This window comes from Chanos chanos, chromosome 5 (assembly GCF_902362185.1).
Source record: "Chanos chanos chromosome 5, fChaCha1.1, whole genome shotgun sequence".
NCBI lineage: Eukaryota > Metazoa > Chordata > Actinopteri > Gonorynchiformes > Chanidae > Chanos > Chanos chanos.
This window is the reverse complement of record NC_044499.1, coordinates 20,321,207-20,345,578: the sequence shown is the minus strand read 5'-3', so window position 1 is coordinate 20,345,578 and position 24,372 is coordinate 20,321,207. Positions and strand designations below refer to the sequence as shown.

Here is a 24,372-nt window from a genome sequence, read left to right as displayed (position 1 = left end):
AGCGTTGTCACGGCTGCCAGGGTGTGACCTCATTAGCCATAGTCCCTTGCCCTGGCAACCAATCACACCACTCCCAGTCTCCACAGCTAGTAAACAAGACTATCAGAGCACCCAAAACCGAGGCATGAATACAAGCTCAAATATACTGTTAAGTTCCCTCAAAATAAATGAATGAAAAAATAAAAACAATTTTGGAGGGACCGCATTGCTTTTTTTGATGTGAAAGTTCATCTCACCGTGGCCAATTGGCCAGTTGTTTCAAATTGTACTTGCATGCATGTTTGAAAACCCTAACCTTAACTCTGATAATAAAAATTAAAAAAAAAAAATACTGATGCACATATTAAGCCCTCAACATTGAGCCGTATTCGGGGGGCAACGTGGATGAAAGACTAAACAAAAGTAGAGCCAGTGGGTGTGCACGTGTGAGTGATTGTTTACGTGATAGATGCACTCAGCACAAGGCCAGGGTTTGTTCAGATGGATTAACACTGCCGACACAAAAGGGAGGGGGGGGGGGCACGATCTGTTGTTTTGCTCAAGCCTTCCACGACTCCCCCCCCCACCCCCCCCTCCATCGGACCCTCCCTCCTTCTATCCCCTCCGTCTCTGTGTCTGTCACTGAACAAGCGTCCTACAGAGAGACAAGAAAACTGTGTCAGAGGGAAAAAAAACAGCCTTCCATATGAAGAGGAGGTGATAATACAGACACTGTGGGGCCAGCGTTGACAGAAAACGCTTCAGAACAGCTTATCTGGTGAAAAGAAAAAGAAAGGGAGGTACTCGTGAATACCAAGGCAGCAAATTGGGTGATATCTACTCAATTCTTTCCATGTGCTTTGCTGAGCACACACAAAAGGCGACAGTTTATACAGTCATAGCTTCTCACAAAAGGTCGGCGTGACCTTACACCCACTGCTTTTGTGTTGACCTCAAAGGAACAGTTTAGAGTCAATGATGCAGGTCAATGCCTAATGTCAGTGGGGGGCAGGAGGGGTGTATATCTACTTGTAATTGATTTGGGGGGGGGATCAGTAGGGGTCGGGGTAGTTTGTCTAGAGTCCCCGATGTTCATTCCGAGAAAGCTAATAAGGTCCTGCTGGTTAGGCTGACGGCTCAGTGATGGAAGACCTAGGTCATCAAATTGCTTGTCTGCAAAGGAATGAGGTCACCGAGTGCCCAGTGTAGGTTTTTGTGGGGTGGGTAGGGTGGGGGAATAGGTGAGGACGAGGAAGGCCACTTAAAAGATGACAGACTCTCATTAAAGTTTCAAAGCATCCTTATTTCCACGTTTCTGCCTCACCATTAAAGTGGGACACCATCCCACTCCGCGATATCACTTTGACCAGTATAAACCAGTCAGATACACGCATTCTAGGTCATTCATTTGCAAAGACACTCAAGCCAAGCGTAGATCTGTATCTCAGCTTTGTCGATGGTTAGACATTTTCTCAAGAACAAAATTAAAACTAATCAGTGAATCAAAGTCTTACTGCATGGTTACGTTTCCTCTGCCAAAGAAGAGTCATAACCCCTAATACATTAGTATGCGGGCACGTACACACACCCTGTAAATCAGAGCATGGCCTTAGTGCTACCCCTCTGTTAGAGTTTTGATTGCGAGGTGAAAATGGGGGTCTGAGGCACATAATCCGGTGCCTGAATCCTGGCTTTAACCCTCTGTAAGCCCCTAAATCCACAGTTTATACAGACACAACTGATGGGCTAAAGGTTCTGCAGACAGACTGGCTCCAGTTACTTTCAGCCCCTTTCAGATAGATATTTGCACCAGTTCTCCCAAAACATTCTTTTATTTATTACAATCTTTAGTTATGAGGAAGACAACAGAAAAAAAAAAAAGTTAAACTGTCCTCTGTGATTTTGTTGGAGGACTCTTACCCTTGTCTGATGTTGCTATAAATAGTTAATGACTGAACATATTTGTAAGGCAAAACAATGACAAACATAGGGAGATAGCACGCTACAGTCAGGCAAAATTATGACTGCTCTGTTTCAGCTCACAGCCAGTGAGAAAAGGAGCACTGGGACAGAGTGTAACTGAATTAGAAATATAATGAGGGCAGTTTAATTTCAGACAGCCCAATTTGAATGAGGTTATTAAAGTAAATGACCATGGTCATCTGAGAGTAAGAATGCAAACAAAGTATTTGTGCAAAGTTCCTGTTAGAGTCTTTTTTAAGGGAATTTTCATAATTAAATTAGACGTTTAAGGTCAATTTATCAATAGTTACTTTAATGTGAATAGGCCTATATTATCTTGATGAAATGTAGCTTTATGTGACAGATTGGCGCCATCTGCTGTTAGATATCATTGTTGATAGCGTTCCTACGGCCCTGCATACCCTATGATACGTTAGATTGTTCTACCTTTATGGTGCGAGCTATCTCTTGGAGTCAAGCATGCTAGAATTGTTCAATTTGTCGGTCAGAGTTGTCTTTTGCAGTTCGAATAAGATGTAGAGCGCTGCGCAGTCACAAACAAAATGTGATGCCTGTTCCCGCCCGGTTTCGAACCGAGGACCTTTCGCGTGTTAGGCGAACGTGATAACCACTACACTACGGGAACTGGGCTGTAACTCTTCGGGCCGACGTTACAATTTAAAGGCAAGACAATATGCAATTAGTTATCTTTCAATTTGTTTTGTTGCTGTGTAGAGCAGCTAGGAACCCCCTTACTCTTCTGGTGTTTTCTTTCTTTTTTTCTAAAAATGCAAACTTCCCAGGTTCTTGTTTTTTTTTTAACCAAATGTTGGTCCACATAAACGAATAACAAATAACAGCTGACACCTACTTAGCTTGCTTGCTAGCAAGCTAGCTAACCAGTTTTTGTGAGATCGTCTTTCTCCCAAGCTAGCATCGCTCATTTGGTTAGCAGCCGAAAGATCTCTGCCGCTAACGTTAACTAGCTGATTTGTTACTTACACCCAATGGTTGTTCTAGTAGCTTCCTGAGATCTATGCATTTTGCCACGTGCTGAAATTTTTAACAGGTAAGTGTCAGTATGTGCCTTGAATATGTTATGCTTGCTTTTTGTCTGCATTGTCTCCAAGAGACATTTGATAACCTGAAAGGTTAAATTGCCTTGTAGCTAATATTATAGCGCAATTATTTCTACAGCTAGCATAGCTAAATTCAGCCTATGCATTTGCTTGTGAACGTTACATCAGGCAGCATTTAACAGATGAAAGGAGCCCTATGTGGTTTCGTTCTGGAATGTAACTTCGAGTGCTAGTCGAAACCGTTTCTTTCGCGTTCTCTCCATGAGCATTCTAGGGTCACAAACATGATGCTTGAGGATAGTTGTCAGGTACATGGATACAAGTCAACAATCGTTACGTAATGCATGTCTGTCTAGTTTACGCTACCCTATTGATTAGAGGTGTTGCTAATGTCGAATCCATATACACAGAATATAAAAATGTTTTTTTTCTGAATTGTTTTCCTATGAAATGACTCCGTTAAAGTCGTTTTAGTGCAACCCAATTTCATCGCCACCTGCATGAGAGTACCACGCCGTCAAATATGTTTTCCTTGTATTGAACATTTGTTGTGATGTGTTGTGCAGTGCGTATGCCGTTTAGCATAGGTCTAACGAAGTGGCTTGATGGAGCTAATTTTCGACCTTTGGTGTTGCGACAGGATTAAGTAGTTGTCATGTATGTCAGCGTTTGCACGATAATAATTCATCCGCGCCGTATGTAACTCTTATTTGTGTCAACAGGGGGGGAGGGTGAGTGATGATGGCATGTTTTAATTTCAGGTAAATGACCGAAGCGGGCTTCTCTCCCTCTGCCGAAATGGCAGAGATAAACCGTATCCACTATGAACTGGAGTACACAGAAGGCATTAGCCAGCGGATGCGGATCCCAGAGAGGCTCAAAATTGCCCCCGGTTCCTCAGAGGACCAACTCTCCCCAGTCCTTGAGGCACCCCACAGCACTTTGATGCAAGTGCCAGAGAGGATTGTTGTTGCAGGTATTCCAGTGTAAAATCAAAGTTAGGCCAACACTTTTGCCCTAATTTTTGATGAGTCTGTGTATGAGAGCCCACACAAAAAGTTGTGAGATTGAATGCTGTACAATGTTAAGAATAATAATAATAATCATCGCTATATGTGTACCTCGTATATGTGCCTGTTGCAGACATTTCCTACTTGAAGAGTTTCTTTTGATTCTTTTAATTTGGTTGGTCAGTGGGACTACAAGTTGGAATGTCTCCTCCATATATCTAAATCGAAACAGTAGCTTGAAGGTTGTGCAACTGCTGACCAATCTAACCTGTAATCCTCACGGAAGGAGACAGCAACGATGCCCGATTCAGCAGACCCAGTGATCTGGACCTGATCCAGTCAACTCCCATGGAAACTGTAGAGCTGAAAGCCCCACCACGAGTCCTCACTCTAAATGAACGGCCTTTGGACTTCCTGGAGCCCGAGCAGCCCAGCGCTCCCCCGGCACATTCTCAGGATGAGGTGGAAACTGAAAAATCTTCTTCAGCTTTTTTTTAGTAACACAGCTAGCATATTTCTGCGTTCCATGATTATGATCAGTTTTATGTATTAACACTTTTGTACATGCCTGTTGATATCAGACAGTTGTTTAACATTTGACTCCAGTTTCTTTGTCGTCAAACTGAAATGTGCTGATAATACGTGGTTTAGGACAAGTAAGAGTCCACAGAGAAGAGCATCATAAGTTGTCTACAGTTCTTATGCAGGCTATGAGTCATTTATTGGCTCAGTTGTTGGCTCAAATCAATATAGCAACTTGTTGAATCCCATGTACAGCGGATTTATGGAGAAATGAAAAATTTGAAGCTTGTCCTGCAACCCCACAGGTGCACACTCTGAGGTCCCGGAGAGAGCGCAGTGTGAGTGAGAACTCAGCCATCCGTCATAATGGCTCAGCAAATAAATACGATGCGTGAGTATATGGTTCAGATAAACACATTTACGCGCGTCACTTTCGCTTACCTGTCAATCTCTCTCCTCCCACTGCCTGGCCGTCTGTCTGTTCCCTCATCATGCTGTGCACCCAGAGGTCAGCCCTCTTTCTTTGTGTGGTTGTATAAACCAGACGATGTCTGTAGGTGACAGACAAGTTCATTAAATATGTTTTGAAGTATTTTAATGATCAGGCATGTTCCAGTATAGTTTAAATTATTTAAAGTATAAGTTCAATTAATTCAGTGGATAGAACAATTAGATCAAGACTCCATGCAGAGTTCAAGTAATATTTTGTCATAGTGTTTTGACGTGTTCATGTCTGTTGAAACAGTAATGCCAGTGAAATGGTAGAGGGATGAGTTGCCACCAGTGAGCACTGGAACAAGCCTGGTTATTCAAATACTTTAAAATATGTTTGACACTCAGGTCTGGAGCACTGTGTTAGTGAAAACAGTCTCAGCTCCTGTAATCATGGTTTTTAGCCAGTGTTATTTTTGTGTGTGTGTGTCACTCATATCTGGTATTTCCAATTATCATAGTCTAAAGAGTGTAGTACACCTTCAGTGAATGTGGTAATGAAACATGAGCAGTATGAAATCATGAATTTGTTTCATTGTGATACTCCTAACTTGTATGTCTAAAGTCTTTGCCCTCTGTCTGTCTGCTGCTCAGAGTCAGCCCATCTGCTGGCCCTCCTGTTCGTGTTTGCCCCCCCCTTGTCACCCCTGAGGATGGTCAGAATCTGTACAGTGCCAGTGGGGTCCTCTCCTACATCCAGAGCACCACCCGTCGGGCCTACCAGCAGGTCCTGGAGGTCTTGGACGACAGCCAGCACAGGTATGCTCTCACCTCTGACCGGGTACTTGACACAGACAGTTATACTCTTACAGTTATACTCACACAGGTTACTCCAAATAAATGCTTCCTGGATTAGAACTGCTTTTGGTAAGAAAGAATAGTTTGCTCACGCTGGTTTTAAAGGGTACTGACTAACATACAATTTAATGTTTGTGTAAATCAGTTTTTTGTTATTTTTAATATTCATGATATGCTGCCAGTTTAAACATGATGATCGCCAACTTCTTGTTATAATGCCTGCTTTGGCTGTAATAATGACTTTGTTATTAATAATGGGTAGTATCTTTGTTAGTCTTGTGGTCTGTGATACTCAGGGTCATACAGACAGATGACAATGTGATGTGTTACAGCAACTTGTTTTTTTTTTCATTTGTCGAGCCAAATAGTAGTTTTCTGAGTTGTTTTGTTCAGTGCTTGATGAATCTCAGGATTTGATGGGCAGTACTCCTCTAATGGAAGAGTTTGTCTGGACATTCTTCCCTACAGTATTCCTAATGTGACATGTTTAAGTCTGAGATCCTTAATTAGACTTTTCATGCTTCTTTTTTTTCTGAAGGGTTTGCCTGTTGGACACCAGTGTGGAGAGCACCCCTGATGATTCATCCTTGATGGACGCAGCATCGTTACGACGACAGGTAACCAGCCATAATCGGGGGAATCGTTATTTCTTCACTGTGTAATATGACATTGTAATTTTAATGTGTGTGTGTGTGTGTATGTTTTTAATAATAGATCATTAAGCTGAACCGGAGGCTGCAGTTACTGGAGCTGGAGAATAGAGAGCGTGCCAAAAGAGAAGTGGTCATGTACTCTGTCACTGTGGCGTTTTGGCTTGTCAACACCTGGATCTGGCTACGCCGCTAGTGCAACCAGTCTCTGGGTTCCTCCTCTGTATATAACCACACAGAATCACAAATTATTCACAGCCGCTCCTACAACATGGGGTGGTGTTTCTACACAGATAGAGTCTAACTTCAAACACTGGTGTGATAATTATCTTTGAGTACAGCTCGAAAAATGTGTCACACTTTGAAGTATTTGGAATTAGAAACCATCTGAGAAGAACAGTGACTGCTAACCCTGCTCTTGAGAAGCCTTTAAACAAATGTGACCAAATCACTAGTCTTGATGAGCATCTGAATATTGCAGTTAGTTGGGTTGAATTAAGGCTGTAACAAAATCTTTCTGCAGGGGAGTTCCCCAAACAAAGGGTTTTCCGCCTGTCTTCAGGAAAAAGTTTTTCTTTTTTGTTTTGTTTTTTTCAATCATTTTTCAGGTTTTCAAGTATGCTGTTTAACATAGAATGCCAAACTCTGTAGCACAATGCTATACAACTCTTGTTCATGATACCTTGTTAAGTTGTGCTCCTACGTATTAGCATACACTATTCTTTGGCTGAGGAGTACAAATACCTGTTGTAGATAGAAAACAGTCCTCAAATACCATGGAAGGCAGATGCATATATCTGCAGTAACTTTGCCTTGTGGCAATAGTGCTTAATATTCCTGCTGGAGCAGTTTGCTTGATGTATACCCATTCCTTGTAAAATGGTTTTGCAGACAAAGATTAAGCTAATAATTACTCTGTAAAGTTTATGTAAATAGGTTCCACTCCATTGTGTAGGCCAATGTTGTCCAGTGCTGTAGCCCCCTTTTGCCTTGAATACTTTTGTAGAAGTCTGGTATTAGCACACCTTAACTGCTGAATTTAGTTATTGATGAGAAATTGATTACTTGAATCAGATGTTCTAGACCAATAAAAAACAGAAGGCATTTGGAGAGGCATTTGGGAAATCTCTTGTAGAATTATAGCTGAATTTTCCATTTTTGTGAATGATCTTATTGTAAATCTGTGGCATTCCTAAGGATAAAACTGTGAATAGAGCATGAGTCCGTTGTAAATGTTGTAACATACGTGAACATAATGTTAGCAGATTGTGACGTATGATGATGTGGTGTCAGTTATGAGGTAAATGTTATTTAAAATGCAAACATTCCATGTCTTGATTTTTGGTTATGTCACTGTTTTTTGTGACGGTATAATTGTTGGCTAATTCATCTCAGGACTTTGTTTAAACATTGTCAATTCTGTACATAACTGAATAAATATAATAATAAGCACAGTTTTCTTTTTTATTGTCAAAATAAACTTCACCTGCTTGTATTGAAATCATCAACATGATGAGACCAAAATTTACAGATGTGTATGTTTACACATCCAGGAAGTATGTCAACACACAAGTGTCATGAGATGACAGAAGGAATGCTCCACCCCGATTCTTTTCAGGGGTCGGTCAACCGCAATATGGGAGTCTGTACCTGGAGAAGCAAGGTGTCTTTAATTTTAACGCTACAGATAACTTCAGTAAGCCTGGACAAAAGTGGAGATGTTACAATGAAACTGGCTGGTCTCAAAATCAATCCATAGAATTCACAGCTTATACTGCACATTTATTTAAAGAATTCAGTGTTAATCGGACAGAAATTTTTTGTTGGTTGGAGTACCCTACTCTTTAGGCCAGTGCAGGTAATGTTCACAATTTCATAAGTAGTGGCCCATGTGTCAGAAACTTCCCATTTAACATGCAAGAACCTCAAACTATGATGTATGCATTTACATATTTACTTAATAACTTACAAAATTTGTTTTTATATCTGGAGGAGGTGGGATGCTTCAGACGGCACTCCCCTTTGGCTGACGGACTAAGGATGGACGAATACAGTCCTTTATCACCATCTCAAAACGAGGATGAGAAATGCGGAAGTTGTTCTTTTACATTGAGCTCCTACGTCAAAACACCAGAAAACGTGCTTATCAAAACACGGAAGTATTTCAACAGTCAAATACAGAATGGGGATCACCAAACTGGCGGATTTAATTCGTTCTGATGCACAAGATTCCATATCTTACAAGGAAATAGAAGATTACACAGGTATGCACCCAGCTGCAAAGTGAGCAAATCGTTTCACTACAGAGCTCCCATCTCATTGTTGCTGGCTAGCGAACTATCCACGAAACCTGTGATGAAACTTACCAGACCTTTGAGGCCGGCGCTCTGCGACTTTTTGCCAATAAAAAAACCCTATATATGTTTGTTTTTTTTCCGCCCGGGTGAATCGTTCTACAAGCAGTATTGTCAGATGCCTCGAAGACAGAGTCAATGAATTAGTTCCCTAACTTAGAATAATAGATACATTACAGGTTAAGATGGCACTATAACTTAGTGAGACAGTGCACCGTTGTTATCTAATTAAAAGAAATGGTATTATTGTTTTGCTTTCTCTGTCACCAGTCATGATGCAGTCATGTACATGGTCTCGAGGCGCCACTTTGACAGCTCGAGACTGCTTTGCATACCACAACGAAGAGCCCAAGATAGTGATGTTTGTAATGCAGCTAATTTTTTATGAACCTCTGTTGTAGGCAAAGTCATAGCTCTCGATACGTCCATTGTTATGAATCAGTTCCGCACTGCTGTCCCAAACTTAAAATACCTGAGGTGAGCATCACGTTTGTATCATTACAAAACCATTACGATTTTTACAGATGTTCAACTGCAGCATGGTCAACCATATGTAGTAGTAGTAGCCTGCTTGTGGTTATTCAGAATGGTTTCATATGTGCATATTAACCTTCTGTTGCAGTCCTCTGACAGGTCTGTTCTTTCGCACTCTTACTTTCCTGGAGCATGATATCAAGCCTGTCTTCGTCTTTGACGGCAAGCCCCCAAAACAGAAAAAGGCTGTGGTGAGTTCTACAACAGTGAATTTCTCCTAACATGTGCTTATTGATCCTCTCATTCTGCTGAAAGAATGAATCACAAGGATCTAATTTCTTTTCATTATTTGTAGATCAAGTGTTTTAATAGCAAATCTCTGTCCAACTTACAGACAGTTTTCCAATGGTAGCAAGACAAAACTTTGCAGATTTAAAACTGAGGGGATGAAAGATTAAAGTGTTTTAAATGTGGATAAAATCTGAAATGCTTATTGTCATCGTTTCTTTTCAGTTGGAGAAAAGAGCACAGAATGCTGGCTGGACCTCTCCCCAGCGCTCCAGCACAAGTGAGAAAGTGAAATAAATCTTGTGCTCACATTTTAATTCACATTTTTGGCTACATCAGGTTATATCAGACCTCTTCTGAATGCCACTGTCCCTTTTCATACAGATTGGAACCCCCCAACCCCCTTTATCCTAGATAATTGTCTTCATTTTCTGAGCATTCACTGAATATTGTACAATATTTTGCAGTGTCTCAGCGGACCCAGGACTGCATACGTCTCCTGGAACTCATTGGCGTACCCTGCATCAAGGTTAGCATTGATTCAAATGAACCAGATCATGGTATGTACTCACTTCCTGTCACTTATCTCATTACTAGCCCTGCATGTCTATCTTCTGAGACAACTGAATTATCCACTGAATCCTGTGTAGTAATGACCTTTACGTTACCTTTTCATATCAGGCTCCAGGAGATGGAGAAGCACTGTGTGCTCACCTGGTGAAAAGTGGTGTGGTTGACGCTGTTGCCTCAGAGGACATGGACACACTGGCTTTTGGAGGAACCATCCTCTTACGCCAGCTCAATGCCAAGAGAGACAGGTTGAAGAAAAACTAAATACTGTTGAGAACAATGTTAGGGCTGAGGCACTTAGCAAAGACACCTCATAAACCAAGTAGTGGACTTTAACAGGCTGCAATGCCAAATAATAGAAGAGAGCAAACATTTTTATGGTACAACATTTAAAAGCTGTTAGGGTTTCTGTGTTTTAGGGAAATAAAGAATACTAAAAGTGTGGTAAAATGTTAAATCTTTACTTGTGCTCTATGTCTTAATGTAAAAATGTTGATGATACACATTGTTTATTGATGACTGCTTGGCTGCTTTTTTACATTTCTCACAGTGAGGTGACAGAATATTCCTTACCCAAGCTTTTGGAAGCTCTACAGCTCACACACAAAGAGGTATTTGAGACTTTCTCAGAACATTCCAGCCACTGTTATTATAGTGTATTGAAGTGTTAACTGCATACAGGTTATGTTTTTTTTTTTTTTAATTCAGGCAGCAAGCATTTGGGCTACATCACTAAAACATCTCCAAATTTTGTCTCACCCTCAGAGCTGAACTATACGAAAATTTAAATGTAAAATGTGATGACCATATGTAGCTTACTTACTGCAAATCTTGTTGATGTGTGAATGAAGTGAAAAATATTTGTAAGCAAGAACCATATATGTTTTCTCATTTATAATGCAGTAAAGAATGTTTTAAAAGAAGCAAATGGTACATAGAGACAGTTTACCAGGATTTCATTGATGTAGTTGATGAGGTACAAAAAGAGTAATTAAAGATTCACTGATGTTTATAAGTATTAAGGTTTGTCACTCCCTCACAGTTTGTGGACCTGTGTATCCTGCTGGGCTGTGATTACTGTGATAAGATTTGTGGTCTTGGACCAAGGCGAGCACTGAAGCTCATCCAAGAGCATCGTACCATAGAGGAGGTTGTGCTGAACGTCAACAGAAAGGTGCCCGTCTCAAATCGGCCATGTCATGGACCTTGAGACATCTTTTTGACACTTAATTGCCACTGGATATTCTTTTTTTCCCCTTCTTTCTTTTATACATCATCATACCTACTGTCTTAACTTCAAGTATCCGTAATGCATATATATATATCCTTTCACATGTAGGACGCAGCACATAGCTGGAAAAGTTATACTGGGCTTGTTAGAGAGGAGGGAACTTGAGTAATGATTTTTGTAAACATTCTCATTCTCCTGATTGTTCTTAGCCCTGGGCTAATCTAAATTTCACACTTCCTTATTAAATACTGACCACTAAATTTCGAAATAATTTCTGGAAACACTGTTTGAAAGTTTGCTGCATTTAGCTCATAAAATTGATTTAACATACAGAATCCCACTCTTAGCTGCATTATGTCTTTTGTTTTAACCACCAGCTGTGTCACATTTAAAATTCAACACATCTTGGTCTTAACAGTTACATGAGGGGAATAAAAATTTCCATTTTGGACCCTTTGTCATACCACCTCCCTCCCTACAGACACACCCCATCCCACTGGAGTGGCGATACCAAGAGGCTCGTCGTCTCTTTCTGGACACGCCGCAGGTCGACAGACCAGTACTTACCTGGCAGGAACTTGACGAGGAGGGCTTGGTCCGTTTCCTGTGCCATGAGAAACACGTCAAGTAGGTCGCTGCTCTCTCACTGACCACTGCCTCTGTAGATGACATGCTGAAAATTCAGTTGCCAGGCAGCATTCATGAAAGTTACTATAACAGCGTTTGTCTTTTTGTAAGTGTGCATGGCCTCTTGTTTGTGGTTTTAGGGAGCAGAGAGTCCGAGGCAGAATAGAGAAGTTTCGGTCATCTCTACAGGACAGGCGAAGGCAAAGGGAAGAAGATAAGAAGGTGGGGAGAGTCAAACAGACACGCCTGGAGCAGTTTTTCCGTGTAACACGAAAGAGACAGGTAAAGCAGTTATTTAGAGGCACTCTGCTTAATGACATATGTATTAACGGTCTCTTTTATGCTGTTTGTATAGAGCCCAGGGTTACAGTTTACAATCCATTTACTACTAATGAAAGTGAAAGTGATCCACAGCGTAAAGATCAATGGTGTTGATTTATGGATTTAAAATTTTTTATCTCGTATCCATGTTTCTCCATCCATTAGTCTACAGAGGCCATGGAATCCAACAACAGGAAGCAAGTAAAGAAGACATAATGCTGATTTCTCTGGAGAGTGCAAGTGTTACATCTTAATTTATCCATGGACCTGCTTATGTAATTAACCCAAAACACACCAACATTATATAATCTCTTCAATGTTCTTTCAATGTTCTTTGTACATCGTTTGGGACCAGAATACAGCTTGTTGGCTCCAGGTACCACATTACTATATACTTATATTTATATCTCATTTCCACTTGTTTTAACATTTAAGCTATTATGCAGTGGTTTCAGTTTTGACTCGGAATAATCACACTGCAGTACTGTATTGTTTTTCTACAGTATTAATTTAAGTTTGTAAAATAAAACACTTTTGGTACTTATTTAGTTATTTGATGTTTATTTATATGTGCAATTACTTAGTAGACATCAAGGGAAATAGTCTTGGGATGCATGGACACCCCATCATGTTGAAATAATTTTGCAGCATACAATGCAAAAAAACTGATTAGTGTAACTTGTGTGGTTTGATTGATTTTGCTTATTGAAAAGTAAATTCCATTTAGGGATATACAGTGAAACGTGTACATGCATACAAAAATCCACAAAAGATACAGAATGATATCGACTGAGGGAAATTCGTAATATGTGGCACAGAAGCAGCACAGAGAATAATTAGTGGTAAAAGAAAATTTGAAATGATTGATATTTTTCCTGCAATACTCCGGTACAGCGGGTGGCAGTATATCCACTCAGATACTTCCCAATATGTAACTCCCATCATCCCAGCGAAGTAGAAGCTGTTTAATGTCGATTGCTGGCCCTGGAAGACCTCTGTGGAAAGTGTTCCCATTTCTGGTCGTGTATGCTTCGGATCGCTATACATTAGACACCGTCTGTATTCGGCCATGGCGGCGAGTGCGAAACGAAAACAGGAGGAAAAACACCTGAAGATGCTTCGGGAAATGACTAGCCTTCCCCCCAATAGGAAATGCTTTGATTGCGATCAGCGCGGCCCGACTTACGCCAACATGACAGTGGGCTCGTTTGTTTGCACCACCTGTTCCGGAATATTGTAAGTGTATTAGCCATAGGTTGGAAAGGTCACTTCATACTTCTGCCAAGTCAGTTATTGACATTTTAAGGCGTTCTACATGGTAGTTGCAAGACGAGCGTCAACTTCTTGCACATGTTTTTGGGATAGCTTCTTGAACCATGCCTAGCTAGCTAACATCTTTTTTTATGGACTTTCCTGTTAAAAAGATGTTAGCTAGTCCGTTTGTCAAACTAGACTATCGAAACTACTGAGTTTTAGTTCACCGTTAATGAGCTTAATTTGTATCATTGAATTCGACCCATTTAGCTATGGGTTATGCAGCATAACATGCGGAAAAGATGCAGGTAGGCGAGAGTTAGGCTCACTGTTTTGGTTGTTACTCGCTGTTATTTACTTTAACATTCGATAAAGGATGATGATTTAGTGTTTTCAGGATTCAGACAAATGAATACGCCCATCATTTACCACAAATCCTTATTTGCAGTTCGGACAACCTGTGTGACACACCCAACTGTGAGCACAGCAGCACAGCTTGCACCGACAGTTCTTTTAACCCCTTAATATGCTTTTGGAGGGCATGCAAATATCTTAGGTAGCGCTAACAAAATACTGACAATCTTTAGCGCACTGTTCAGTGGTAATAATACTGTGAGCTGCATGTCATCGTTCAGTTTTAATCGCTTTTGTCTTGAACTTACATTAGGTAGTTGTATCAAGTCAGTGTCTGTGTTGTCTCTAGAGCTTATAGTTTCACCTGAATCTTTTTCTGGATATATGGCTTAAATTGCTGTTTCATGATAGATTGTCCACTCACCTGTTTCTCTGTCATTTTATTTCTCTTTAAAAACGTCATGCTGTCTGCACCAAAGACGAGGACTCAACCCACCACACAGAGTGAAATCCATTTCTATGACAACCTTCACGCAACAGGAAATTGAATTTTTACAGAAACACAGCAACGAGGTATTCCACCTATTGGTTCAAAAGGCACAGCTAAGACAGTCATTCATAACTAGTCTATTTAACCTTCAGCACCAACAAATTTGTTTGCATATTCAAATTCCAGGAATTTGCATTCTAGGCTTCCTCTTTGTTAACATGATATTTGTTGAAGTAATACTTATCACACAATCATAATTCCATTCTCTTTCCCCCTTGCAAGAGCATTAGCATATTATGTGTACACAAAGTTTTGTGGTCCCATCAGTTGCTTTGAGTGTGTATCACTGTTTTTCTTTGTCATGTTCCCTCAGGTATGTAGGCATATCTGGCTTGGGCTGTATGATGACAGAAGTTCCCCAGTGCCAGACTTCCGTGAGCCTCAGAAAGTCAAAGAATTCCTCCAGGAAAAATATGAGAAGAAGAGATGGTGAGAGATTTCACATCCTGTTACAAGCTTGCTCTGCATGCAGTATGGCTTCACTCCAAATTCCCTGTCATACTGTTACGTGTATGTTTGGAGAGAGAATACTCGGAGAATCAAAACCCAGGTGTTCTTTACTTTCGAATGGGCTTTTACCTTAACTATAAGTTTCCCATGTGCAAAGTCAATGATACCTCTGTTGATAGGTTGTTATTGTTTTCTTTCTTTCTTTCTTTCTTTTATTTACCCCTAAATGCGTTGTTTAATTGACTTGAGCAAACACATTATGTTGAGCTGTGTGCTGCAGTTCCTGTTGTTCTTGTGTTATGTGTTTAGTGAGTTTGTTTGCTCGCAGGTATGTTCCCCCAGATCAAGCCAAGGCAATCGCCACAGTGCAGGCCTCCGTTTCTGGTTCCTCAGCCAGCAGCACAAACAGTACCCCGGAGGTCCAGCAGCAGCCTCTTAAAACTCTCCATCTCAACAAGACTCCATCCAACCAGGTCAGTGACCCCTTTTTCTCTTTCACCTTGAATAGATTACTGTGGACAAACAAGACCTCATCCAACAAGTAAGTTTATATGAAAGACTAGGCTACCTTTTCAAAACCAGTTTCGGTTCAGCTTTGAGATCACTGAATTCTGAGATGTTCTGCCTCAGGCTGGGAGTTTGTCCTATATACCCAATTTCAAAAGCACTGACACAGTACATCCTCACTGTTAACTACTCATTTACAGGCCTGTGGCTGTTGCGTCTTGCTTTTCCATCCCTTTTTACATTATTGTGTCTTTCTCTCAGTCGCCTGTGATCAGTAGGATGCAGGCTCAGTCAGCTGCACAGGAGAAGAAGTTTGACCTGCTATCTGATCTTGGTGGCGACATCTTTGCAGCTCCTCCATCTCAGACTGCAGGCTCCTCAAACTTTGCTAACTTTGCACATTTCAACAGACCAACAGGTAAACCTCTCCTTGCTCCTGAGTATAGGATATTAAAACCACATTTTATATATATATATATATATATATATGTGTGTGTGTGTGTGTGTGTGTGTGTGTGTGTGTGTGTGTATATGTGTATATATATATGTGTGTGTGTGTGTGTGTGTGTGTGTATATATATGTGGGTGTGTGTGTGTGTGTGTTTGCACACACACACACACACACACACACATATATATGTATAGAGAGAGAGCGAGCATTGAAAATCTGCTAATATATGTAATAGTAAAAAATTTACTAGCTCCACTATTATGTTGTTCAACTACACATAAATTTAGGTTTATGTCAGTGCTTAATGATGTCCTTGTTTGGTTTATGCATGTTTTATTTTGTGCTTTAATATTTTAACATATTACGTCCACAGATATCTACTTTAACAAGGCTTCCTAAGATGTATTAGGGCAGAGTTGTCAGTGTTAACAGATTTCCTTTGAGATCATATCCTGTTATGTCTGATATGTCCTTTGTCAATGCAAATCAGTGACCTCTTTCTCTCCAGAGCATGCTTTCCCCCTGGTCATTTTATGTTCCTCGTTCATCTGTTTGGTTTCATTTGTCCCCTTTTCACTGGTTGGACATCTGTAGCTCAGAGTAACTCAAACACAGACTTTGCCAACTTTGATTCCTTTGGAAACTCCAGTGTACCCTCCACACATTTTGGCACAACACACCCCTCCCAGTCCATCCCTCAACCTCTCCATACAGGTATCATGTTTCTACCAAAGACTCTTTCTGTTATGTGTGTGTGTTTTGGTTTTTTTTCTTATTTCTTTCAGTCATGCTCCATTCTCTAACTAGATGTATGAGGATCTTTTCCCCTTTTTTCATGTACATATACATGTGCAATCCTGTCATTCTAGCCCAAGTTGTAGACTCAGTGAATATGTAAGCAAAGCTGAATGGCCTTTGGAACCTGACTTTGCTTGTGTTCTAATCTTGCCTGTTGTCAGGATTTCTCTCTGCATACTTATCAGAAATGACTCATGGGCTTACATCTGACAGGTTGCAGAGAACAGTGTTTCCCAGTCATGCTCCAGATCCATTGCTGTGCATATTTTAGGTCTCTCCCTGCTCCAACACTGTTGCTTCTGCTAACCAAGGACCCGATAATTAATGAGATGAATCAGATGCATTAGAGTAGGGAGAGATCTGTAATATGTAGGACTGTGGACCTACCTATGATTAGAACTGAGAAACAATGGGATAGAGATATCCTGCATCATCGATTCAGCTTTGGCATCCATTACTTAGAACTCTGATGTAAAATCTTTGGGTTTTTTTTAAAGCAACAATTAGAAATGCACTGCAACTTTTAAAGAACTACCCAAAGTATGATCTGATTAGCAAATTCTAATGTAAAACTCCCATGTGGGCAGACACCCCCCCCCCTTTTTTTTAACGAACTGATGCCCTCAGAGTTATTACTGCTAATTACTGTAATTGAAAACTTTTTTCCTGTTTCCTGTTTTTCCGTCCCTTAGTGTCAAGAAGTTAATGTCACACTTTTTCAAACCAGTAAGTGGGCAGTCAACAGACTGTAGCACAGTAATGATTGTACCTGCTGACACAGGCCCACTTCACGGGGATCATTTTTTGAATTGGTCGATAAAAGTGCTGCATTTACTAAAAACAGCTAAAAACACTTAGGAACAGCCTCATGGTGGTTATTATAATTAGACTTCACGGGGAACTGACTTCCTTCATTATTCTTACCGCTTGCAGGGCCAAAGCTCCGAGGGTTACACAGTTGTTCTGTTCTTGATTGGGGACCGGGGTAGCTAGAAAGAATCCAGCAAGTTTTCCAATGATGTTTCACGTTCTCAAATGTAAAGCTTTATGTGAAGGCATGAAGACTATGGCAAAGTAATGCTTGAGCCTCTAACCATGTTTTTGTGTGTGCCTGGAGGAGGTGGGGTAACTGTGCCCTCGTTATCCAGTATGGCTCCAGCTCCCACCCAGTCCAGTAAAACAGGGGAGGATCGTTACGCAGCCCTGGCAGAGTTAGACAGTGTCCTTAGCTCCACAGCCCCAACAGGAAGCACTCAGCAAGGGTAAGATACCGCAGTATTTTAAAATGACACTTTCTATTTATACCAAGCATGTTCATGCACCTTGTTGCGCACCCAAATAATTGTGTGTTTGTGACCACGGTGGTAGGAATGTTTTTGGAGCTGTGTCGGGGCCCACTGCAGCCCAGACACAACCAGGTTTATCCAGCATCCAGCAAGGTTTTGCAGGTGAGAGAAATATGTCTCTTTTGGAAACCTGGCTCAGGATTGTCAGACTGTTTTCAACTGTAATCTTCCCATCTCCATTGGTTGAACCTGAATTGTACTGAGGTTCTTTGTTTATTTATTGTTTGTTTGTTTGTTTGTTTTCTCCAAGCTGCTCCATCCACAAACCCATTCGTAGCTGCTGGAATGGCCCCAGAGCCTATGTCTACAAACCCCTTTCAAACCAACAGTAGAGCTTCAGCTACAGGTGAGTACACTTACCCCTAAAATCTCCCTTTTTTTAATTCTTTATTTGTGTTTAATTGAGTGTTTGTGTTTATACTGTGGCTGTGAAGAAATGAGTGATTGTCTCCGAGTTCTGTGGTTTCCTTTCGTTGATAACCCAGCCTTGTTTGGCACAGGCTCCATGAGCATGCCCGCTGGCTTCGGCAACCCCACCAGTTACTGCATGCCCACCAGCTTCAGTGGAACCTTTCAGCAGCCCTTCCCTGGCCAGAGCCCCTTCCCCCCGCCAGCAGCCTACCCACAACAGCCTAATGGTATGTGCAGAAGTCCCACAGGTTCATTGAATGTCTGTGGGCTCCTCTGTAAAGAGCTGTTGAGTTCGTCCTACGTAAAAAGCATGGGTGCCTAGTTAGGTCTGTGTAAGTTCTGTTCATTTACTTTTACATCTCTGAAAATTGAAAAACAAGGAAAAGGCTTGGTTTATTTATTTATTTATTTGTACAGCTTTACTGTTCAGCAACAGGAATAATTTTAAGCTCTTTCAGCAGTAAACATAGGCAAAAACAAAGGTTTTGCCTCATTCTGTCCAATTTTGTATCTATACATGTCACTGAGAATGAGACAACATTATCATAGTACTTTATAAAAAGGCTTTTTCATAAATTTAGAGCAATGTTAGCTTTCCATTAGAATTTGAGATGAGATCTGAACTATCAGTGCAACAGAGTAACCTGCATAGACACTGTGGACAAAGTTCATTCATGCATATCAGTTGATTCTTTCCCTAGCAGAACATTTGGAGACTAGCGCCTTAAATCAGTATTGAGCTGTCACAGCATGTCATCTCATCATATCAAAGTCTCAATTCAAACTCCTTTCCAATGTGTCAATCACCTAGAGAACTGGTCCACCATCTGGCCACTTAACATGTATCCTAACTCTGCTACTGGTTGTTACTGATCTCAGAACAGCAGTTGTCATCAGGGTTGTTTAATGCTTGCCAAAGAAACAATTAAAACATGACAGAAATGTTTTCTCAGTCATGCTTTGAGCAAGTGTAAATATTGATTATATTTATCATGTGAAAATTGTGCTGCAACTTCATTTTCGATTTGGTTTAATTATTTTATAATGCCCTTTGGGATTTCTCGATGCCTGTAAGCCTGTTCGGTGGGAAACGAAATTCCATGTCAAACCACAAAGCCATCTCAATCAAAGAGCCAGTACATTTTCCCAGAACATTTGTTGGTCTACAGATAGCATGGAATGTTTGACTGAAACGGTTTAAAAGGTCAGAGTTTCAGAATGCTCTGGTCTTACCATCACTCCCATATGATGTACATCAGGGGTATTTCATATTTATTTCTGGATATACACAACTTTCAATTTTTAGTTTAGATAATCAGAATGCAGTGACAAGAGACATTTCCAGAGCATATACATTGTTTTTTCAAGCTGTAAATCAGATGAAAAGTGAATGAATAAAATGTACATAGACCTACTTTGTAAATGACCATTTTGGTAAAACTCCAAGTTTTTGTCCAACTTTTTTTATAATGCATTGAATCTGTTTATTCAGGTGTCAGCTGTGCTTTCCTTCATTAATGGGTTTTTGACTAAATCAGACTTAGAATTACATGTGTATAAGTCAGTGTGTACATATATGCATATATGTAAAATATATATAAAAGATGTTTAATCTGTTTATTCCCAGAATTAATTCAAGTTGAAAATAATGTCAGCTGTGGTTATGCTAGTCAAAGTTCCTGCATAAAGGAAGTCTTGTATACAGTTGTGTGCCTAAATGAACTTGACTGACAAAGTATGTACTGAAGTGTGTAGTGACTTGGGCCAGGCATGCCTGTGTATCACTCCAGATCTATGATATATTTTTAACTTTCTCTGGTACCTTTAGGCACAGGCTTCCCTGCCTATGGACAGGCCAAGCCACCGATGACATCTTATGGCCAGGCTATACCGGGACCAGGGATGTCCAACAATCCCTTTATGGTTAGCACTCACTTCATTGTGCATGTGGCCTGTGGAGAGTAACCAAGTAACTGGAGAGGGAATAGGATCGAACATAAATAATATGGATGTGACAGTTGCAGTTTTGTTTAAAAAAACAACAACAACAAAAAAACTTTTTTTAACCTTTTATTCACTTGTGCAGGTGTCACTGCAATCCATGCGGTAGCAGGGTTCCTGTGTTTGCTTGTCTGCAATTGCAAACATGTTTGCTATTTTCTTTGTCCTAGTTCTTAAAACACTTAGGGATGCAGATAGGGACAAGATATCCTACCCATCAATATTTTTAATAGAGTGTATTCATTTATGATGATTATATAATACTTTTAATCTCTTTCTATCAGGGAGGAGCCCCATCAGGACCATATCCCACTGGAGGTTCCTCTACGAATCCCTTCTTATAACAGCCCTGTTACAGCTACAACCCAGCAGCATCACACACACTCTCCATTGTCACCAATGCTCCAAAAATGCAAAAGTCACAAAAACTCTGAAATGATCCACCTGTACATTCACTGCACTTTGATATTCATTGAGACAAACAGATCAGAAGTGGAAGAAGGTCTTCCCTTTTCTATAGAATTTGGAGAAGCAGCTTTGGGAACTGGTGGATGCACAGTGCTAGTTTTCCTCCTCATTCACAGCTTTGATTCAGTATGTTACTTTTTATGCCTAGAGAATAAGCTCCTTCTGTGTATCAACATTTGTAATCCCCTTAAAAACACACATATTATGTACAGCAAGAACTTGGAAAAGAACAAAAAAACTGAGAAAACTGGTTACTGAGGAACTGTGAGAAGCTGTTGGAATCCAGTGGTTCTCCTAAGCAGCTACCATGGATTAGACAACCTGTTTTGTTGTTTAAAGGTGAAGCCAAATCTGAAAGGAAAATAAACCACTTCTCAGCTCAAAGAGGGACTGAGGACATGGTGAGGATTTAAAAATATCTACGCCAGCTTGCCTGTAGTGAGAGGAACAAGTGTCAGGTATCTTCAGCAGGTGTCTTCAACACAAAAGGAAAGAGAGCGGAGGTGTAAAAAAAAAAAGTGTCCTCCACAGTCTGCCCTAGGGCATATGGTTGCACCTAGTGTCAGGTGTCAGCTGTGTTTTCCATCATTAATGGGTTTTTGACTAAATCAGACTTACAATTACATGTGTATAAGTCAGTGTGTACATATATGCATATATGTAAAATATATATTAAAAGATTTTTAACTAGTGTATACATTGTGCTCCTGTGGGTTTTTTTTAGTATGAAGTAAATATGCACACTATTTTTATTTATTTTTTTAATCGAGATTCATTGAGCTGATGCCTAATGTTCAGGCATTTAAAAGGTTTCATGCTTGATTGTGTCTGGTGCCATGGAAAATATCACGAAAAGGCGGAGGGACTAAAAAAACATTTGTTACAGAAACAGTCCGCTCCTATGTTATTGTTCCAGTTCCTTGAGCTTCTTTTCTGTTAAGCGTCCATGGGCATAATTATAGGCATGATGGTTACGCTCACTTTCTGCAGTAGTTCTGATCAATGGAAAGCTGCAGCACCGGACGGACATTCAAATCGTAGTGGATGTGTAGTGTAGTCTGGGTTAATAACCGCATTAACTATCCCGTTTGTCCTGTGGTTGTTTCAAATTAGTCATGTTGCTCATGTAAAGTATATTTTTTCTCTCGCCACTGGTTCTCTCAGATGGGAAGGAAATAAGAATAATCTGTCGTCATAGCAACCCAATTGAAGCGTCCAGAAATGGCGAGTCTGTTGGAAGAAACTTTATTTGAAATCAGTGGACAAGGTCCTGCGCCAAATAAAGATTATTTTCATCTTAAAATAAGTAAAACTGAGGTAGGTGAAGTTCACTGTAAAACAGCCTGTTTTGCAAGCACCGTCTAACGTCTGCGAATTTCTCACGACCGTGGCAAATTTACGTGCTAACCTGAAAAAGCAACCAATATGCAATGTGGCTAAACGAACCTTGGCTAATTTGACAAAACAACGAACAAACAAACAAATAGGAGTGCAAGCAGGTACGTTTAGTGACATATATTGCTATTGTCCAGTTACATGTACATTCTTCACAGGTAATTTGGAGGTGGTGGAAGATTTCTTTGCGGACTGAATGTCGAAACATGAGGCCGGGGGAAGTAAGAGAATCGCACTCGGACTATTTAGACGACAACCGGCTCCAGAGTAACGTTAATTTATCTTGTAACAAAATTCAGTTTTTAATCAGTGTCTTCAGTTAGGTTTTTCCAGTTTAAGTATTCATGAAACACACTAGAGATTAAACAACCTAAAGCCCACACGTGGACTGAAAGCGATTATTCATGTGGTGAGACTGAACATAAAAATCATACTTTTGGATTTAGAAGCGCAGTAAAATTCAGCCAATGAAAATGTCATGGTTTGCTCTGGTTTCTAGGTCAAGTGAGTGTGGTGTTTGGTCCGCGGATCTTACAGCATACCAAAGCCTTGTGCGCGGGCCAAATTGATTACTTGGAGCGTCTGCCCAATTCTCTGCTCTTCACCATCATGAACTACCTGGAGCTTGAGGACATCACGAAGCTTGGATGCACTTCTCGCAGGTTCAGAAAGGTACATTTTACTTTGTCCTCAACTTGTTTAGAGAGTACGCAGATTCAGGTGTCTATTTTATTTTATCTATTTATATTTTTAGGAAGTAGTAACATGCTCCATAGTATCTGTCTCCATATAGGTATTAGCCTTCTAATGTGTGTACTTGTCTTTATGTCTTACTGTATGTCATCACATGTATATTCTTTGAACCTCAATCGCACTTTGTGAAAGAATGCGTTTTCCTATCAGAGTTTCATGATATCTGTTTTACATCAAGCTTTGTAGCTCAGAGGAGTTCTGGGAGCAAATGGTTCGAGTGCGTTTCGACACTGTCCCTGCTGGAGTGGAGGCCATTGCCCAGGAGCTGGGATGGAGATCTGTCTTCTTTACCAACAAGCTGCAGCTACAGAAGCAAATTAGGCGCAGGACACATAGGACGACAGAGCAACTTGATTTGAAAAACAACACAGTGTCACATCTCGACAGTACAAAGCTGTCAGAGTATGGTCAGGGTGAGTGGAGAGCAGAGTGTGAGAACGGATTTAAGTGAGGAGTCAGCATCAGACTCAGTTTCAGCCAGTTCAGCACCAGCCACCATGTTGCTAATGCATAGACCTGTAATGGCCCTGTTTTATGATGTTCTTTTTCTATATGTTTAAATGAATTTATGGTTGTCACTTGTGAAGAGAGAAACAAATACTCTGAAACACAGCTTTGTTTGTTTTGTTTGAGGAGCTCTTTTCAGAGCTATTTTTTAGAACAGCTGGAACAGGTTCTGTTCTTATTTTACTGTGCAAAACCTTGGTGGGAGGCACACCGGCTATTGTGTTACATGGGAATTCATTTAACTTAAAATATTGTAATTTTTGTTTGTTCACCATCTCCTGCCTAAGATGACTGAAGACATGCTAGTTCAATGAACAATGTAGCAGCTGTAGTTACTGGATTTGGATTTCAATTAAATCTGGAAAGCTCTGTATTTTTCTTGTCCATTTGCCAAATTGTTTTTAGATACTTTTTAATGCCCAGTGTGTAAATAAATATCACTCTCATACATTTTTGTTTGGTCCATGTTCAGTTATTGTTTTTCACAGATTTATAGGGTAACTTTGTTTTATACCAGATTTCAAAGCAAATTTAGGACTGACAATTTTATGATTAACTACCATTATTCTAAATGCCCATCCTTAGATCTTCACACATTAAAGAGTTCATTGAACTTATGAAATCAGCAATTTATAAGATAACCTTTCTTGTGAACTAACGGTTTTATCTTCTATCTCAATTAGTTCAGAGTTCTGCCATTCTGCAAATGCTTTACTACACAACAAGGGGACCATGACGATGTCATTCATCATCTTTTATGCCATTAATAG

The 24,372-nt window shown here is 40.3% G+C and overlaps 3 protein-coding genes and 1 non-coding gene across 6 annotated transcripts; 3 read left to right on the top strand and 1 right to left on the bottom strand.

Annotated features, from left to right (window-relative positions):
• Positions 1 to 2,514: 2,514 nt before the first annotated feature.
• On the bottom strand, positions 2,515 to 2,587 carry trnav-aac (transfer RNA valine (anticodon AAC)). Its single transcript has one exon. It is a non-coding gene; the product is annotated as a tRNA-Val (tRNA).
• A 1,198-nt stretch (positions 2,588 to 3,785) lies between these two features.
• Positions 3,786 to 6,688, top strand: mffb (mitochondrial fission factor b). Of its 3 annotated transcripts, none has more exons than XM_030774507.1 (6): positions 3,786 to 3,996; positions 4,317 to 4,463; positions 4,838 to 4,943; positions 5,639 to 5,803; positions 6,381 to 6,459; positions 6,557 to 6,688. In XM_030774507.1, the coding sequence occupies exons 1-6, from the start codon at positions 3,786 to 3,788 to the stop codon at positions 6,686 to 6,688; spliced, it is 840 nt and encodes a 279-aa protein (XP_030630367.1). The 3 variants fall into 3 exon arrangements, with proteins under 3 accessions (XP_030630367.1, XP_030630366.1, XP_030630368.1); XM_030774506.1 differs by having other exon boundaries at positions 4,317 to 4,492; positions 4,858 to 4,943; XM_030774508.1 differs by lacking the exon at positions 5,639 to 5,803.
• A 1,986-nt stretch (positions 6,689 to 8,674) lies between these two features.
• LOC115812020 (probable flap endonuclease 1 homolog) lies at positions 8,675 to 21,600 on the top strand. The gene is made up of 18 exons (XM_030774494.1): positions 8,675 to 8,756; positions 9,248 to 9,323; positions 9,469 to 9,571; positions 9,834 to 9,888; positions 10,076 to 10,137; positions 10,290 to 10,426; positions 10,729 to 10,789; positions 11,221 to 11,352; positions 11,891 to 12,036; positions 12,177 to 12,318; positions 15,758 to 15,890; positions 16,518 to 16,637; positions 17,839 to 17,983; positions 18,090 to 18,169; positions 18,318 to 18,413; positions 18,502 to 18,705; positions 20,307 to 20,401; positions 20,764 to 21,600. The coding sequence occupies exons 1-18, from the start codon at positions 8,675 to 8,677 to the stop codon at positions 20,821 to 20,823; spliced, it is 1,929 nt and encodes a 642-aa protein (XP_030630354.1). The 3' UTR covers positions 20,824 to 21,600.
• Positions 21,601 to 22,168: 568 nt separating this feature from the next.
• fbxo36b (F-box protein 36b) lies at positions 22,169 to 23,546 on the top strand. The gene is made up of 4 exons (XM_030774760.1): positions 22,169 to 22,264; positions 22,501 to 22,609; positions 22,842 to 23,014; positions 23,274 to 23,546. The coding sequence occupies exons 1-4, from the start codon at positions 22,169 to 22,171 to the stop codon at positions 23,544 to 23,546; spliced, it is 651 nt and encodes a 216-aa protein (XP_030630620.1).
• Positions 23,547 to 24,372: the final 826 nt, after the last annotated feature.